The sequence below is a fragment of the Silene latifolia genome, chromosome Y (assembly GCF_048544455.1).
Source record: "Silene latifolia isolate original U9 population chromosome Y, ASM4854445v1, whole genome shotgun sequence".
Taxonomy (NCBI): Eukaryota; Viridiplantae; Streptophyta; class Magnoliopsida; order Caryophyllales; family Caryophyllaceae; genus Silene; species Silene latifolia.
Window position 1 is genome coordinate 52,006,569 of NC_133538.1, and position 14,954 is coordinate 52,021,522.

A 14,954-nucleotide genomic window follows, 5' to 3' on the forward strand; every position below is an offset into this window, starting at 1 on the left:
CTCGATATGATATGCATGTGTTGTTAATGGCGATTTGGCAATGCATGTAACATATAATGAAAAATGCATAAGCAATAAATAATTTTTCTAGTATGGCCTTCCTAAAATATAAAATCTAATAATCTATTTACAAATTCGGAAACCAACTCCATTGGTCCCTTGAACTTCAAGTGGCACGCTTCCCAAGGACTCCTCTTGATCGGAACGCCTTTCCGATTGGCACCGTCTTGAAGGAACTCCGGAATTACAAATAATAATAAAATACATAGCTATTCCTATTATACATTTGTAATATGAAAAACTAGTAAAAATATAAGTGATACTAGATTACATTAAATTACAACCAAATCGATATTCCCTTTCATTATGGGTAATACCAATTAAAAGCTAAGGCTATACTAAGATAAAAATTACATAATTCAAAATTATATAAATAAAATATGACATTCATCAATGAAAAATGCAGCATTATTATATGATCTAACATGCTAAATTAATGTGCCAAATCGCCCTATTTACACCTAATATCGTATATAATCCGGTTTTATGAAAATGCGTGATAATAATTTATTAAAATCAAAAATCAATACTTAAATCAAATTTAAGCCCAAGTTAATTATCCTCACTCTCTTAGGACTCAAAAATTAATCTTCACTCAATTTTTAACTATAATTCAACTTGGTTTTTCAATTATTGCTTATTAAACTTCTTATAATCATAACAATTATGAAGTAATTCCCAACTAATCATAAAAAATTGGAAAAATTCGAAACCACATTTTTGTAAATACTAGAATATTACCAAGATTCCAAAAACTCAATAAAATTTGCCCATAAAATATTTATAATTTACTTCATTAATAAATTATATAAATCAAAACTTTTAACATTTAATTCCAAATTAAACATAAAAATTATGAAAAAATCAAAATCAAAATTTCGAACATTCTTAAATAATTTCCAGAACGTGGAAATGACAAAATTTCAACCAAAAATTTCAAATTAGTTTTTATGAATAATAAAGTTGCCCTTTTATAATTTTATCACATAAAAAACAATAAACATACCAAATCAATCAAAATTAATCATGGAACTTTAAATCTTATGTTCATATCATATCAACAACATTAGGGAAAAATTTCAAGCCATAGAATTTATTTTAGCTATTTTTGCTAAAAATAGTAACTATTTATATCATTTAAACATTAAAATTATAAATCATGCATAATAAATCACATTTCTCTAAACTTTTACATAAAATATGTAACATATGCATGTGACATCATATTAAAATTGCATGGCCTATTTTGAAGTTTAACTATTTTAGTCATTTAACCTCCATTTTTAGCATTTTTATCTCATAAAAATCATAAATCATGCAATATTAATCACATTAATATGAAATTTTACATACAATACATAAAATATGCATGTGAGGTCATACTGAAAAATCACGGCCAGTAATGAAGTTTAACTATTTTTAGTAAATAAAAGTTCATTTTACTCAATTAAATGTAATTATTTCACTAAAAATCATTAAAATAAGAAATAATCATCCATAAATAATCAATATGACATAAAACATTTTAGAACCAGAATGTATAACATGCAAAACATTTTGTGGCTTTTATCCTTATAAATCACAAAATATCTAGTTTTAATTAAGTTACATTTAACTCGAAAAAACCAAACCGATTATGCATGCAACACCAAAGCTCTTAATGCCATTGTTAGGTTTATAAACCCCTTATTACTGTTATCTAATCATTTTATATAATACCCATAATATATAAGTATGTTGATCCAGTGTATGCATAACAACATAAAGAAAAAGTAAGAAAATCGAGTTTTCTTACATTGTAAATGTACCGGATTTTGGGCACAGGTAAGGTCTCCTACCTTCACTTGTTCAAGAGCTTAATACATTGGAATAATCCTCCATAAACTCAAACTTTCAAATTAGAAAGTCTCCTCTTGAATACACCCAAAACAATCCCTTAAATCGAATAATGATATTAACTAGATGTTATTATTAGATTCCTTAAAATATATTCTATATTATTTATTGCTACTTCTAGTAATGTAATATGTAATATATGAATGAACAATTTTTCTGTCCAAAAACAAAAGTTAGAGAGATGGAGGAGAAAAAGCATACATACGTACTCTATGGATGAGATGGGAATGAATGAATAAGACACATACCCATAAAATGTAGGGTAAAGGCTAGGTAGTATATGTAATCATTATGTTTATTTTATCATAAAATAAAACATCCCCTAACTCCTTAATTCCTCTATTTTTCGGTCCACCCATAAAATGGACATCCATTTTATGTTTGTTAACTTGTCATTTGTAATATGCTAGGTCAGGTGTCACACACCACGTCCATATGTATTTTAATGCATATTTAACCCCTTAAATATCATTTTATAACAAAAAAACTTACTTGCGACAAAATAACTAGTAATACATGATTACCATTATTAAAACGGGTCATATAAATATAATTCACAACATTTTGCAATTATAATTATTCAATCATTCTTAATTTAATTGTTTCACAAACAATAATGAATTTTAGTAATAAAATCTTTTAATTACTAAAGTAAATCTTATTTAATCAAATTACAATAAGATACAAAAATTCTCACTCACAAATGAATCAAATTTAAGAAATTGATTAACTTGTATCGACATGCAATTAATCAACTTATCTATTAAGGGAATTGTCCTATCGGTGTGACCTTAAGGGATCAACTGATCACCACCATCAAACGACAGTAATGTCAAACTCTAGTTAGCCAATCACTACCGATTAATGTTGATCATTTGACTATATAATGAATCATCCCTTAAGTATTCTTATTATGAGATTTAATTATGATTTTTAATCATGTGATCGCACTATTGTTGAGGACACTTACTCCAACAGCACCAACCATGATGGATCTCTACCATGCTCCATTTGCTCAACTATATGCACAAGGGCCATACTACCATATACTTTGACCCCTCCTTCTTCAAGGCATCGACAAAGAGATATGCATGCACTAGGCAAAAGGCTTAGCCCTTCTCCTAGCCACCTCCGAAACATTTAACATCCAACCGGTTTGAGAAAATGTTGATAAGAGCTAACATATCCACACCATGGGGAGCAAGGAGAAAGTTCAATTGACTTGTCGACAAGCCTAACATTTAACGAAACTTCTCTTTGTAACACAACCGAGCCAGGGGAAGCACCGGAGTACAACCCAGCCATCCACCAATGGCGCCTACTTCTTCGGCAAGAGGACAAATTTCATCTTTTGGGAAAATGAAAACATGATGTTTTGAATCCTAAAAACGAGAGCATGCTTCAAGAAACGAGGATTTCACCTTGACTTGATGAAGCACCAACAATTAACCAACTCCCATTAAAAAGAGTTGATACTTCTCGGGAAGCGACAAATCCCAACACCAATGTCGCAACCTATTTTCGAAAGCATCCATGAATTATTTTGTGGAAGAAGAAGAAAGATTTTTGTATAGATGTTTTTCGTGTTTCGGATGATGAAACAATGAAGCACAAACATCCCTATTTATAAAAAACAATCAGCGCTTTTTTCCCGAAAAAAGGGGAAGCTTACTTCCATCGTCGATGGCCTCGCGCCTCTTTGGGCTAGTCCTCAGGATCCGCACCTTGATTTGTCCCTATCAAGTTGTCATTCTTCCTGACACCTAGATTATCTCGTCCTAAGGCTCGCGCCTCTTCGGGCCTATCAGGGAATTTTTGTGTTTTCTCCCACTCACATTTCCTTGTTTTCGCGTTTTACGAAATCTGACACGGTTTCCATGACGCAACTTTAAACATACGAGGTTTTCTCTCTTTTTTTTTGGGGGGGAAGGTCTAGTCGCCCTGATCCACGACGGATCGTTTCCATGTTAGTCGAAAATTCCGTAAATTTTTCGCTTTTTCACATTTTTTCACAAAAATCAAGAATTGAGAACACGACGTCAATTTTCTTCAAAAGTTCAAGCTCTTACAAATCCGAGTCTTGATAAATCAAATCAAATACACTCGCACAAATTTCTTTTAAAACTCATCCGTGACGGTTTGAGTTTTAGTTTTTCGAGTTGCAAATCAATTTTCAGCAAAATTTGATGCAATTTAATTCAAACACGAGTTAATTGCTCAAAATTCAAATCAGTTTCTTTTGAAATATCCAAACGTGACGACCTTTCGCGAAATTTTCAAAATCTTAAATTTTAAATTTTAAATTCGAGTCATCGTGGTTATTCTTGTCAAATGCTTTTGCGTGTTTACTTGTGTGCATACGTGCTATGATACGGTCGTTATGTACCAAAAATAAATACCTAAATATAACTAACAGAAGCTAGCGATAAGTAGGGTCGATCTCCACAGGGAGGCGGTTTACTATCTAATTGTCTATTCGGTCAGTCTAATGTCACAATCGGGGGTTTGAAATGTTTTGACTAAACTAATAGAATTAAGGCAAGAGGAAATAATGAATAAATACAGGGGTAAATCAGATAAAAGAAAGAAATATGCTAGGAATCGGTCTACCGTGGAAGCTACACTATTGGGTCAACTGAATCGATTAAATTATTGATAAGAAGAGCGAGGTCGTCACCTTTCGGTCCTTAAACCTACGATTATACCCTTTCGGTCTCTAATTTCCCTAGGGTCTCCCTAACTTAGCTTTCGCCCTAATTAGGTATCACCTATTATAATTAAGCAAGCCTTCCCTCCCAATCTTTCGATCTAGGTCGGGGGTAACTAACTAATCGGTCTCCTGCATGAATTCATTCAACCAAATCACAATTATATTGCTTAATTCAATTATTGTCGCAAAACTAATCTAATAATGTCGATCCTAACATATTGCTACCACGGTTTCCCTAGTCCTAACATATTAAAGGAATTAGCTACGCATGGCTCGGGATACTTCACTAGCAATGGCTAATCTAATAACATAAGACATGACAACTAAATAAAGAAATAATAAAAGCAATAAAGAAACAAGGAAGAATAAAAGGGAAGATAAAGTTACAGAGTAAGGATTCGGAAAAATAGGAGGCAGAACAGAAAGTAGTATTAAAACAATAACCAGAGGAAAGTAACGTGTGATTTCTCCCAGCAAAAGCCCCCATACAAATGACGAAATACCTTCCTAATTATAAGAAAATAGGATTTATTTAACCTAATGACGGAAATAAACTAAAAAGCCCAAGCCCGTAAGAGAATCCACTCGATCGAGTGGTTTTAAACTACTCGATCGAGTAAACCAGAGCTTAAACTGTTCGATCGACCAAAAATCTTACTCGATCGACTAAACACTAAATGGAAACTGGTCGATCGACCATATAAAGTGCTCGATCGACTTATTATATGACCTAAAACCACTCGATCGCCTATAAAAGCACTCGATCGAGTGAAAACTAACTTTAACAGCTACTTGTTCTCGTTAGTTGGCTATGACTTGTCTTTTTAGCTCCCGAAACAGCTTAACGCATCCCAAGACAACTATAATTCCGCTCCAAATTCACTCTTCCTCCAAATGCATGCAAAACAGAAGATAAAAAGCTTGATTTCACTACTTTCTGGTTCATTCCTGCAAATAAAACAAAATAACCCAAAGTAGCATATTCGGGGCATTTCGTAGCATAAAACTACGATAAAAGCATAGAAATATGTGCATGAAAAGGCCTAAAAAGACTATATAAAATGCACGTATCAAATCTCCCCAAACCAAACCTTTACTCGTCCTCGAGTAAACTAAATGCAAACTAATGGAATGGAAAAGATAACTCAGAGCTAGCTACAAATGCCCACTTAAACCAATTTAATGCAAGCAAACTAACGCTTATAGCAAACAGTCAAATGCAAACGAGTTGTAAGATGTTTATAATAAAGCTGAACCGTCGACCTTTGAAGACCTTTAATAATGGACTCTCACGGGTCACTCTTCTCTCATGAAGCAAAGGGTGAACATAAATATGTAAGAGAGAAAGGAAAATAGTCGCTCACCTAAACTGCGACCCACATAAACATGCATGCAGCTAATATGATAGACAATTCTAGCTACCGTACACACATTCCAACCAAACAAGGTACATCACGGTAGGGCTTACAAAAATATGGTAAAGTGAGGCAATGGGTAAGAAAAGGCAAAACATTTATGGGAATGTGGAGGTATAGGTGATCAAGCTAGTACCTAAACAGAACCAAATGACAGCATCCATTTCTTAAGCAATTATGAGATAAGCACAATGCCCTTCATTTGGCACAAAACTCACCAAACCGAACTGAAAATACTCCTCAAATGATATAGATAAAGCATAGGAGTGAAACCGTCTCATCAAACAACATCTTTTTTTCGAAATCTTTTCTTTCTATTTTTTTCGGTTTCTTATTTTCTTTTCTTTTTCCGAATTCCTTTTTCAAATTCTTTTTTTTTCCATTTTTCATGTCTTTTTTTTCTTTTTCACGTTTTTTTTCATCATCCTCCCTTTCTTCATAGATTACCAACTCCGAATCATCAAATACAAGCCAAGCTTGGCATAATGAAAAATATACCGCAAAAACATACACTAACTAGCTTGATAAGGCAGACTAAATTTGCAATGTAGTTAAGGGTCAACAGGCAAATTTGGCTAATGTGGAGTTTTTTTTTTTTTTGCAAAAAGATTATCATTTCATTCAATTAAGAAAGAAATTACAAGGGTTTTTTCAAAGACTAACCACTATAAAAAATCCTCAAAGACTAGCAACTATAAGCATATAGCTCTTATGATGTGTCCACATTAGTAGACGAGTAGAAACTAGGAACTTAATCCTCCTAACAATGTCATGTACAGTATTCTTTCTTCCTCTAAACAAACGAGAATTGCGTTCATTCCAAACTTGGTAAACAGCTGCAGCCAAAGTAGTACTAAACCAAGCCATTCTCCAATTTTTCTTCCCTCCATTGCCAGTATGCTCAAGTTCAGAAAATAAGCATGAACCAGCACGATTCACTCCCATCCAATTCATAAGCTGTTGCCAGATTTCCTGTGAGAAAGAGCAGTTGAAGAACAAGTGACCATGATCTTCTAGAGCAGCTTCGCAAAGAGAGCATTTGTTCACCATATAAAAACCACGATACTGCATATTATCCACAGTGGCTAGTTTCCCCTGAGCTGCCAAAGAGCAGATTATCCTATGACTAGGAACAATGCGAGGATGAGTTAAGGCTTTAGCCCAAGGACCAACCTGCACAGCTCCTCTCAGATAGCTATATGCCATAGTGACTTTAAATTTTCCATGAGAACACCAACTACTCGGTAAAGAAGAAGCATTAGAAGTCTTTGCTGCAAGAGCAACCAGTCTATCTCTCACAGTTAAGATCCCTTTAAGACTTGAGGAGAAGCTATCATGGGTTTGGATAGTCCAGACAGTCTGATGCTGCAGAATATAAGCCTTGTGCCAGGAAGCCCAACTCCCTCAACAGTATGAGCCAACAAATGAAGCCATCTGCATTGCAAAGCATCATTCCATGTAGAAAGGTCCTTGATGTTGAACCCACCTTCATCCCAGGGTAAACAGATATCCCTCTAATTTTTAAACACCATTCTGCTGCCTTCAAAAGGAATTCCCCAAAAGAAATCCTTACAAAGCTTATTGATCTTATGAAGGACCTCTTGGGGTAAAAGATTACAAGAGCACCAAAAAGTTTCCATGCCAAAAATGACAGAATTTATCAGCTGAACTCTACCAGCATAGGTAAGGAGATTAGAAGACCAATGTTGAATAGAGTGCTTGATCTTAAGAATGAGGGAATCAAACTTTGCCACAGAAACTCTAGAAGTAGATAAAGGTACTCTCAAATACCTAAAGGGAAACTGACCCTCAGAAAAGCCTGTATCATCAAGAATAGCCTCCTTCACAGCTGGATGCACCCCTCCAAAATAAATGTTGGTTTTCTCAATGTTAGCATGAAGACCAGAAAGCTCAGCAAACATACCAAGAGTGTCTTTAACTGCTGCTACAGAGGGAACATCCCCCCTAACAAAGATCATCAAATCATCAGCAAAAATCAAGTGATTAAGCTTTAATCTAGAGCACTTAGGATGATAAGAAACAAGAGGCTTATCACCAAGGATCCTAAGATATCTAGATAGAACTTCCATGCTGAGCACAAACAAATAAGGAGAAAGGGGATCACCTTGCCTGATCCCACTTTTCCCTTGAAAAAACCCAGATAGATCACCATTAATTTTTAAAGAATACCAGGGGGTTTGAATGCAACCAAGCACCCAATCAATGAATTGCTGAGGAATCCCCAGGCCAGGAAGCATAGCAGCTATAAAAGACCATTGGAGAGAATCAAAAGCTTTTCTAATGTCCACCTTAATCATGCAACGAGGTGAGACATTGGCTCTATTATACCCTTTAACCAAAGTTTGAGATAACATGATGTTCTCAAAAATGCTACGACCTTTAATAAAAGCGAGCTTGTTCAAAGACCAACAATGGAGGGGAGAACACTCTGAAGCTTGTTGGCTAAGACCTTACTAACTGTCTTATAGAAGACAGATGACAGAAGATATAGGTCTATAATCGAATAACAGATAGGGTATAGCTTTCTTAGGGATCGAGATATAACAATAGAGTTAGCTTTGCTTGGACATTTTGCTAGAAGAGAAGAACCGATTCACGACTTTACAAAAATCCTTAGCAATGATCGCAAGTGACTTAAAGAACCTGCTGAAAATCCATCAATACCAGGACTACTATTTGAATCCATACTTGAATAGTGCATCTCGATTTCGTAGGAGAAATCTCTCTAATCGGGGATTGCCTATCGGAAGGAGTAACCACAAAGACACCTTGAGAAATAAAATCGGTATCTAAGGTTGCAGTAGGAGAACTATGCCCCAAAAGATCCTGATAATAATGTTGAAAAGCAGTATTAACAGAAGAAAACCCCATATGGAGCTTGCCATGGTGATCATGAATGCCACCAATAACCTGTTGATGGGTTCTTTCAGAAATTTTTGCAAAAAATTACTTCGAGCTACAATCAGAGTCCTGGACATCTTTAATTTTTGCCCTCTGAGATAGGATAGAAAATTCATGATCTCTGAGCTTAGTATAATCAGCAAGTAAGAGTCTTTCCTCCTGAATAAGAACATTAGAGAAAGGATTTGATGCAAGATTATGCTGGCACTCCATCAAAGCATTCTTAGCAGACTGAACTCTGTGAGAGATATTACTGAAATGAAGCTTATGAAAATGGCACCTCCCTGCATGTGACACCAACCACTAACCCGAATGTATGTAGGCAAAAAGCAATTGAATTTCATATACGTGCAAATCGATGATACATGTTATGCAAGGAGTAACTACTCATAATCCTACATGAAACCGGTCATAAATGACACCAGTTTATAAGGCTCTAATCCTTAGAAATTATAAGTTGGTTGCCAAAATTTTAGGTCAAGTCTATTCGTTCAGCTAAATTCAATATTAACTCGTAGATATGCAATAAGACAAAGCTAACAGATAAAAGTTTATTGCAAGGCTTAAGCAAAAAGAGAAATAATAGTGCAGTTTCATCACTAAAATCCACCGTTCCGACTCCACCTACATGCTAAAATAAACGTGAAATTTTTGAATTTTTAACAATTTTTCAATTTTTATGAGATTTTAAATTTTATATGAAAATAAACAACAATGCATACAAAAATTAAACGTGACAACAGAAATGCAATAAAAACAACATGCAGACACAGATATGGATGCATAACCTCCCCAAACCAAACCGTACAATGCCCCCATTGTACCAAAACATGGAAAGGAAATGCAAACTAAAGGAAGAAGAGAATAAATACGGAAAGCTCACAAGATTGCGCGAAGAGGGGACCTCCCAAAACCAGCCAGCAACCTGGGAAGTCGCTAAACAGCTCAAATATCATCACAGGAAGCTAATCCAAGTCAAAAACACTCGATGGCACTCGAACAGTGGTCGATCGAGTGGAATGAGCATCTAAAACTGCTCGATCGAAAGTAAATTAGGTCGATCGAGTAGTTCTCTCTTTGCAGGTGCTCGATCGAGTAGAAAAACTGCTCGATCGAGAGGATTTAGCAGCAAAAGTGCTCGATCGAGTACAAAAAGTACTCGATCGAGTGATCTATAGTGTGTTCCTGCAAAACACAAATAAAAACAGCCCGCAAACTAACAAAACAAGCATACTGACAGAGGTTTATGGTATGAAAACCATTTATTACAACTGAAATGAAATAAAATGAAAAATAAATTCTCCGGGTTGCCTCCCGGGTAGCGCTAGCTTCAGTCAGGTCCCATCTCGACCTTCTTTTTCTTCGAGCCTCTCTAAACAGTCATAATCAAAACAGCTCAAAGCGCACAGCAACCGATCAAACAGCTGCGCATGTGCTACACAAGAATGTAAGTAGCACCGCAGTGGAATAAAAATATAGGAAAAAAAAATGTACAACCGTTTAAGCCTAACAAATTTCCTATGTGAGCTCCTAAATTTATCCAAAAAATAAAGGAGCGCAGGAGCAATTGACAATAAATTAGGGCTCTGTTTCAGATTAACAGTTTTGAAATGATAAGGACGGTGAAAAATCGTTAAATTAATTGACCTACTGGGGAGGGGTAAAGCCTTAAAAGCACGAGTCAAACGAGGTAGCGTACTTTGAATATTAACAACAATAAAATTATCACTAATTACCTCAGGTAGGTTGCTCTCAACGATGGAATCATAGATAAAGGAATTTATTACCTCTTCCGTGCTAGGAGCAATTACTGACTAAGTTGTCCTTTCGTCACCCTTCTCAGTGGATTTCGTCTCGTAAATCACAGCCTCAAGTGCATCCAACTCGGCCTTGAGTAGGGGCGACTCACCGTATCCATTATCATCATCAAAATTGTCGTCTAAAACGAACCCAAGCAACAAATCATTGCTCTCGCTGGCCAACTCACTCGATCGAGCAGAATCATTACTCGATCGAGGACTTCCCTCCTGATTTTCACTCGATCGAGTGCTTTCAACCACTCGATCGAACAGCTTTTCTGGAAATTCACTCGATCGACTAATATAAGTCACTCGATCGAGTGATTCTTCCCCGTATCTGCAAATGAAATCCTCGTGTAAGGCAGTGAAATATGATAGAAATTCGTCATCCGAGTCATAAAAATCATCCTCAGCATTGGGCAACACGGTTTCTTCATGGGGAAAACCGATCTCGGTACAGTATACCTCTTCTGGTTGCCAACTATCTGACTCAGCAACTAACTGAGCTATTTCAGACACGGGCTTATCAAATCGCGAAAAAGTGTCTCTATCACCTTCTTGCACTTCGAAAGTAAGTGCCTTCATTAAAGACTTCAGGTCCGCCATGTCTTCTTCCCGAATATCAGGAGGATCTTGTTGCGGTGGCCAGACAAACGGATGCTCTTGGTAGCCTCGTTGATAGGATGGATGTGGTGGCACAACTACAGCTGCTTGACTAGCTCGACTGCGCTGCTGGAACGCGTAAACTTCGTCATTTTCTGCCATGCAAAAGGCTGCATTGTGCTCAGCCGCACCAAATCTACCGCAGTAAATCACCTGATGCGCCATATAATGGAACATAGGTGACGGGTCAAAGGTAGTCAAGCCTTCCCTTTGACGATCTTTCACTAGAACTGTCTAGGTAGTACCTGTAAGGCCTATCAAAACAGCACTAAAGAAAAAGATTAGAACGACCTCAAGGGAAAAATACCCTGAGGCTAAAAACAGACATAATTAAACAAATAAATATATAGTTGCCTCCCCGGTAGCGGCGCCAAAATTTTATACGGTCGTTATGTACCAAAAATAAATACCTAAATATAACTAACAGAAGCTAGCGATAAGTAGGGTCGATCTCCACAGGGAGGCGGTTTACTATCTACTTGTCTATTCGGTCTGTCTAATGTCACAATCGGGGGTTTGAAATGTTTTGACTAAACTAATAGAATTAAGCCAAGAGGAAATAATGAAGAAATACAGGGGTAAATAAGATAAAAGAAAGAAATATGCTAGGAATCGGTCTACCGTGGAAGCTACACTATTGGGTCAACTGAATCGATTAAATTATTGATAAGAAGAGCGGGGTCGTCACCTTTCGGTCCTTAAACCTACGATAATATCCTTTCGGTCTCTAATTGCCCTAGGGTCTCCCTAACTTAGCTTTCGCCCTAATTAGGTATCACCTATTGTAATTAAGCAAGCCTTCCCTCCCAATCTTTCGATCCAGGTCGGGGGTAAGTAATTAATCGGTCTCCTACATGCATTCATTCAACCTAATCATAATTATATTGCTTAATACAATTCTTGTCGCAAAACTAATCTAATCATGTCGATCCTAACATATTGCTACCACGGTTTCCCTAGTCCTAACATATTAAAGGAATTAGCTACGCATGGCTCGGGATACTACACTAGCAATGGCTAATCTAATAACATAAGACATGACAACTAAATAGAGAAATAACAAAAGCAATAAAGAAACTAGGAAGAATAAAAGGGAAGAGAAAGTTACAGAGTAAGGATTCGGAAAAATAGGAGGCAGAACAGAAAGTAGTATTAAAACAGTAACCAGAGGAAAGTAACGTGTGATTTCCCCCAGCAAAAGCCCTCATACAAATGACGAAATACCTTCCTATTTATAAGAAGATAGGATTTATTTAACCTAATGACGGAAATAAACTAAAAAGCCCAAGCCCGTAAGAGAATCAACTCGATCGAGTGGTTTTAAACTACTCGATCGAGTAAACCAGAGCTTAAACTGTTCGATCGACCAAAAATCTTACTCGATCGACTAAACACTAAATGGCAACTGGTCGATCGACCATATAAAGTGCTCGATTGACTTATTATATGACCTAAAACCACTCGATCGACTAGAAAAGCAATCAATCGAGTGAAAACTAACTTCAGCAGTTACTTGTTCTCGTTAGTTGGCTATGACTTGTCTTTTTAGCTCCCGAAACAGCTTCACGCATCCCAAGACAACTATAATTCCGCTCCAAATTCACTCTTCCTCCAAATGCATGCAAAACAGACGATAAAAAGCTTGATTTCACTACTTTCTGGTTCATTCCTGCAAATAAGACAAAATAACCCAAAGTAGCATATTCGGGGCATTTCGCAGCATAAAACTACGATAAAAGCATAGAAATAGGTGTATTAAAAGGCCTAAAAAGACTATATAAAATGCACGTATTATGCTACCTATTGCCTATTTTCTACACTAACGATGCCGGAACAAATGCAAAGTAAAGGGGAATCAGCCGCTGACCGTGCTTCTCCGAAACACAACACAAAAAAGCCTAACACAAATAAACTACAAACCAAAAACACACACATACAGACCGCCTCACGCAAAATACATCAACACACATTCGATACAAACAAGTGACCATACAAACAGGATCTGGTACATGTATTTATCATACAGACACAGGCCTAAAGAAATGAACTAGAGGCTATCAGCCACCTTCCGAAGTAAGCACTCCCTATCCTTTTGATCGGAAAAGAAAAGAAGCAACATGGAAAAGAAGGGGGTAACCGAGGAAGCAGAGGTGTTTACCATAATGGTAATACCTATTTCTACTCCATGACAAAAAAAGGAAACAATGCCTGGCAGATTTCGGACGACATGACAATTAGTAATTGTGAGTCAGTGCATCACCCCGATATTAACCCTCAATCATCGGAATTCGGCGATGAGAAGGAGCCATGACATAGGGCGCCACCCCAATGTTGAAACCCAATCATCAGAATTCAACAACGATCGAAGACGGTAACATGGAACGATGCACCCGTCTTAACCCCCAATCACTACTACAAATCTAGGCAACCACAACGGCCCTTTAACAACGCTTATTCACGAAAATCACCAAAAGACGTTGTAGAATGGATTGCGCGAAATTTTACTAAACTTAATTACAACGGTTATATGATGTTAACCGTTGTTATTGGTTTTAACAACGGGTCAAACTTGCACAACCGTTGTTAATATAAAAACTAATAACAACAGTTTACTCTGTAATACATTATAACCGTTGTTAATAATTTGGCGCAAAATTAGTGAAAAGTAATTACAACGGTTATATTAGAACCCGTTGTTAATACTTTTTAACAATGGTTGTCAAAGGAACCGTTGTTAATAAATTATCTAATGACAACGGGTTTATGAGTAATAACCGTTGTCAATAATTTCAAGCAAATACCACAATAAATACCACACAAACACAGATCAGCTACAGCCACAAACACAAACACAAACACAAACACACAACCACACTCTTTCTCATCGTCTCTTTCTCATCGTCGCTTTATCATCTCCGTCACTGTTGTTGTCATCATCTCTTTCTTTCTCTAATTATCAGGTATATATCTATCGCTTTATGGTTTTAGGTTTTTATCATCTCCGTCATTATTGTTCTTCCTCTAATTATTTTATTTGCATGTGTTTTTCTCCGTCATTGTTGTTTCTCTAATTATTATTCACTTAGTTTTTCTGCGTTTATTAGTAAAACAAATTAAATAAAATAAAACAAAGAAGATGATGGAGAGGATAGTAAAACAAGTCCACATTTAACATACATAAACTTAATTAATTGATATATATACATAAACTTAATGCATTGCTAAAAATATATTTCTTAGATGTTCATATAGGGATGCATTTTCTTCTATGAGAATCATCCTCTCCTCCTTTGTTATTTGGAGGTTTTGTTCCGCAGATGCAATATCTTCATATAGTTGCATTATCTGCGGCTCTAACAAGCCATTTTCTTTGGCCCCCTTGAGTGCGATCCGAGCTTGCTCAAGGAGGAGCATGTTCTTCCTCTCGATTTCCTGCAAGCGGCGTTTGAAACTTTTGTTGTACTCGGTCATAATGCATGTTACATGAAT

At 36.3% G+C, this 14,954-nt stretch overlaps 1 protein-coding gene across 1 annotated transcript; it reads right to left on the minus strand.

Moving 5' to 3' along the window:
• Positions 1-6,759: 6,759 nt before the first annotated feature.
• LOC141628027 (uncharacterized) lies at positions 6,760-7,287 on the minus strand. The gene has a single exon (XM_074441216.1). The coding sequence runs from the start codon at positions 7,285-7,287 to the stop codon at positions 6,760-6,762; it is 528 nt and encodes a 175-aa protein (XP_074297317.1).
• Positions 7,288-14,954: the final 7,667 nt, after the last annotated feature.